This window comes from Theobroma umbraticum, unplaced genomic scaffold (genome assembly GCF_002168275.2).
Source record: "Theobroma umbraticum cultivar Fairchild unplaced genomic scaffold, ASM216827v3 scaffold_67.0, whole genome shotgun sequence".
Classification (NCBI taxonomy): Eukaryota; Viridiplantae; Streptophyta; class Magnoliopsida; order Malvales; family Malvaceae; genus Theobroma; species Theobroma umbraticum.
In genome coordinates this window covers 4,408,329-4,413,444 of record NW_018397262.1, presented here as the reverse complement: position 1 = coordinate 4,413,444, position 5,116 = coordinate 4,408,329, and the positions used below count along the sequence as shown (strand labels likewise).

The 5,116-nt window shown below is 35.6% G+C and overlaps 1 protein-coding gene across 1 annotated transcript; it reads right to left on the bottom strand.

Moving 5' to 3' along the window:
- Window positions 1–216: 216 nt before the first annotated feature.
- On the bottom strand, window positions 217–3,903 carry LOC110419849 (receptor-like protein 6). Its single transcript, XM_021432975.2, has one exon. It carries the CDS (start codon window positions 3,755–3,757, stop codon window positions 446–448), a length of 3,312 nt encoding a protein of 1,103 aa, XP_021288650.1. The 5' UTR covers window positions 3,758–3,903; the 3' UTR covers window positions 217–445.
- Window positions 3,904–5,116: the final 1,213 nt, after the last annotated feature.

Genomic DNA, 5,116 nt, shown 5'->3' with positions numbered 1-5,116 from the left:
CAATTATACTCTTTTAAAAACATATGAAAATTTTGATTTTTCTCTCCTGGTTTGCATTTTTTCTATTTTGCTTTTCTTTTACTTAACACAAGCATGGAATTGCCTGTGTTATAACAAGCAAAATTCTCAAGCCTGACCTGGTTTGTGGAAATTCAGCTCGATGTTTAAAGAAATTCTATTTTTGCATTCATCACCTATGATTAACATGCTTACAAGTTCTTTCTTGTATAAGCCAGTCATTTCATTCATCAAAGTGCATGAACATCCAACAAGTACAACAAAGCTGTTCACAGAGGACAGTACCTTTAGGAAACAAGGAATTCAAAACAAACAGGGAGAAAACTGCTAAAACAACCCAGGCATGAGAACTACAGACACTTATTATACGAAAATTATTCAACAAATCTCCAGAGAGCATCATCTGTCTTCACAGAGTTCTTCTTCTTCAATGATATCTGTTCAATCTCCTCAGAATTTTGTAGCCTACTCTTTGAACCATCGTAGCTAGCCATTCTGGTTTTCCAATTGTCAATATGATATATCCTGCAGATAATCCAAGCACCAATCCACATCCATAACCCATCATTACAAATTTCCAGTCCAATGCAGAAGAAAAAATTCCTTCCTCGTGAAAAACAGATTCTGGTGGTTCTTGTGTGTCTTCCTTGCCACAAGTCTTTGACACTGGAAATCCGCACAATCCCAAGTTGCCACCATAGGAATCATTCAGAAAGGTATTGAATTGATGTCCCTGAGGTATATGTCCAACAAGCTGGTTCTGTGACAAGTTTAACACTCCAAGAAATTTCAAACCAGTCAACTGCATAGGAATCTCCCCGCCAAGCTTGTTGGAAGAGAGATCCAGTGACTCAAGCGCTGCTAGATTTCCCAATGAGGAAGGAATATGACCTGTTAGGCTGTTATGGGAAAAATTGAGGATTTGGAGAGAAGTGAGGCTTCCAACTATTTCTGGAATTTTTCCTTGGAATTTGTTGCTAGAAAAATCAACGGCTGTAAAAACAGTTAGAACTCTCTCAACTTGAATGTCCAGACCTTTCATTGTGACAAACATGGAAAAATGGTAATAACCATTAGGATTTTCCATATATTTCATTTCCACATTGGACAAATTCATCATACCCTTGAAACTTTTAAAAAATGCAGTTGGCAAAAATCCAGAGAACTCATTGTGCGAGAGGTCTAAAATTCGCAGAACTGAGAAATTCGATTCAGCTTCTGAAAGGAGTATTTGACCATGGAAATAGTTGGAGCGCAAGATAATAACTTTTAGCTGAGGAAGAGATCCCAACCAGTGGGGAAAGATATCATTTATCTTGTTGTTTCCAATGTTTAACACTTCCAAATCATGACAGTTCACCAAGGATTTAGGAAATGGCCCATCAAAATCATTGTTCTGGAGATTAAGTGTCTGTAATTCATTTCCAACCACAAATGAATCAGGGATGTTTCCATGAAACTTATTCATGTGCAAATCCAGGATGTAAAGACCAAGCATGGTTTCTCCCGAGCAAAGACATTCTGGAATAGTTCCACTCAAGTTGTTATTGGACAAGTCAAGAATTGAAATCGACGTCAAATTGCATATGGCAGAAGGAATTTCTCCAATCAATTTGTTTTTTGAGACTAAAAAAACTGTTGTGGAAGATGGTGGTACTAGAAGTGGTCCTTCTAGCAGGTTGGAACCAAGGTTAAGAATCCCTAAGTTCTGTGGGTAATATTCTAGACCCGTCAAAAAATTATTTGAAAGATCAAGATAATTCAAATTTTTTCCCCAAGTTGTTGTCTGTTTGGAAATTTGGCCTTGAATGTTGTTGTTTGAAAGGTCTAAATGTAGCAAACTCTCTTGAGCTGTCAAAAAATTTGAAAGTTCAGTTATATTGCAAGAAGACAATGACAAAAAACTAAGATGAGGCAAGACAAGACTAACGTCGCTATTATTGCTCAAAGATAGTGGAACGTTATGTGAAAGATAAAGAAATTCAAGGCTTTGAAGCCTTAAAAACATAGTTGCCTCGATAACATGGATTTTATTGTAAGAAAGGTCCAGATAGACTAAGCCTTCTAGATTTCTTACAAAATCCGGAAATTCACTTATGTTGCAAGAAGATAATTCTAACCACCCAAAATTGGGCAAGGAGTAATTCGCATTGCTTCCACTGGTCAATGACAGTAAAGCATTATTTGAGAGAGATAGTATCTGAAGCTTGTTAAGCTTTGAAAGTTTGTCCAATTCGAAGATGCCATTCAACTTATTTGAGGAAAGATTAAGATGGATAAGGTTCACAAGTTTGAAAACAGAGCTTGGAATTGGACCATGTATCTCATTATTCTGCAGCTTAACAATCTCCAAAGGAGCAACCTTCTCAAATGGGTCAATAGGACCAGTTAGGCTGTTATAACTGAGATCCAAATCAACCAAAGTTGGAAGAGTGAACAACCAATTTGGTATTCTACCATAGAGAAAGTTATGATCCAAGTGTAGTTCCCGTAGTCGTGAAAGCCCACTTACCTGATAGGGAAGGGGACCCACCAACTTGTTTGTTGAAAAGGACATAATTTCAATATTTGTGAGGTTGAATGCTGAAAATGGAAAAAGACCATCAAGATTGTTATGATCTAAAGACAAGTGATAAAGTTTGGTGAGGTTTCCAAAACCATCTGAAATCTGTCCTACCAAATTATTATAGGAAAGGTCTAAATATGTGAGCTGCTTGAAGTTAGCAAATGAAAATAGAAGTTGGCCAGTAATTAAGTTCCGCCGCAGGTCTAAATAATTTAGTCTAGTAAGGTTGCCAAGAGATGCAGGAATTGACCCTCTTAATTGGCATAAAGAAAGATCCAATACCTGGAGAGACCTAAGATTGCCAATTGAATCCGGTAGTTCTGCCAGAGAAGATGCATATGAGACTCGTAGTAACTTGAGCGGACCAGTCCAATTAGTCTTTGGGAAGCTGATTTCCAGGATATCATCATTATTAAATAAACTGAACTTCTGGAGGTATGGAAGGCGGAAAACATCTTCAGGGAATTTCCCCCGCAGTCCAATACTATCAAGAACAAGAGTCCTTATGAAAGAAGAGATGTTAAGGAAAGAACTAGGTTCAACTAAAGACATATCGATAGCAGAGAGATCAAGGTCTCTTAGTTGTGTCAAGTTTCCCAAGAGTTTTTCAAAAACATGCCCCTCAAAGATTAAAGGATTTCCGGATAGATCAAGAGATAAAAGTTTAGAAAGGTGAGAGATTTCAAGTGGGATTGTACCTAAAAATCCTGAGCCGCTGATATTTAGATGGGTTAAATCAGTAAACTGACCAAACTCAAATGCCATGCGGGACGGGCGGAAATAATTTTCAGCAAGGTTGAGCTTGTGGAGATGGTGGAGAAGGAAGAGGCTGCTATTAGAGGGGATGCTGCCACCAAGGCAGCTGCAACTAAGATCCAGGCCAATCACGTTACCTGTTTCAGAATCACAGTCCACCCCATCCCAGAAGCAGCAATTCGTACCCACTTTCCAGGAGATTGTCTTCCTCCTATATTTATCGCACGATAAGGAAAGAGAGCAATCGATGGAAAGGGAATTCTTGAATTGGATTAAGGCAAAGCTCTGGTCATAAGGACACGACTTAGATGGAGTAGAAGAATTGAAAGAGAAACTAGATAATGAGCAATCAACTTGAAAGTTAAAGGACAAAAGGAGGAAACAGAGGACAAAACACCACTCCATTAACCCTTTCATTTTTTTGTTTTTTTTTCTCAGAGATGATGAAAGTAGAAAGAGGAGAAGCTGAATGTGAAGGTTGAGAGAGAAGCCTGGAGACTATATTTATTTGATTTATGATTTCAAGCAAGCAATCACTCATCATGTTCACACGTTCAAGCAACTGTTTTCCTTACTGATATTTTTTAAAAGAAACTTATTTCATACATTGTCTAGACTTCATCAATTAAATTAATTAGATTGCCACCTACTTCATTAAAATATATTTTAAAAAATTAATAATTTAATATGCCCGGTCTTCAAAACTCATAAGACCAAGACTTTGGCCGACTACTTTTCCACCCACGCGAGAGAGCATGGCTCAAACCAACGACTCTCAACATGACTTTGGTATCTTCTCCGAAAAGGCGTAATAGTGACGGCTGACTATCGACAATGGAGTGGACAGGAATTGAACAGGTCATTGATGCTAATACTCTTTGAAAGGGAGTAGTATGGAGACTCTCTTTCATCTTCACCATAATACTAAATATCAATTTGGCAAAATCAATACATTATCCAGGGCAACAAGAGACTGAATTTTATAAAGCAATAAGGCATACAGGAGAAGCAACATTATCAGCAGCAAGCCAATAACCCCTCTTTTTGTTCAAATCAAATCCCTTTCTTGTACCCTTTGGAGATTGGGTAAAATTTAAAAAACTCCTTAAACCACTTCAAAAAAGATACTTTGATTTTTTTTTATTTTAAAATGATATTTTTAATTTTTGACTATTAGCATTTTTAGTCAACTTTTAAAAAAATTAGACCAAATATTATATAAATTTTTTTGACATAAATATTCTCTTTTCAAAAAATCTGCTCATTATTCTCTCTAAATTTTTAATTTAAAAAATCTAAAAGCTTTTGATTTGAAGTTTAAAAATTTGAAGCTTAATCTACCTTGAAAACCGTAAACGCCTTTTGAGGTAAACTCTATTATCTCACACTCTTTATTTATACAATAGTTTAAGAATTTTTATTAAAAAACTAAAATAAAGTAAATATTTTACTCAATTATGAATATTTCAAATTTGATGATATCGGGTTAAAAAAATTAATTTTTTACTTAAGGTTACTAATTTTACTGAAAAATTTTTGCTCAAAAATTTTTTCCTCAAATTAATTTAAACTGTATCGCTTCTGTTAAAAAATATATAAAGAATACAAAAATAAAAAATTGGATAAAAAGGGAGAAAAAGCCCAAAACCACTTTTATAGTTTTATTTATATACCAAAACAAAAGGCCTAATATGCCTTTGACGTTTCTCTTAAAGTAAATGACAAAATCCATCAAGTGATCTTTAATGGCTTATAATTTGAAGTGAATCAAATTTG

Bases quoted from the DNA above. Each gene is read 5' to 3' on its own strand.
- LOC110419849 (XM_021432975.2), bottom strand. From the start codon at position 3,757: ATGAAAGGGTTAATGGAGTGGTGTTTTGTCCTCTGTTTCCTCCTTTTG.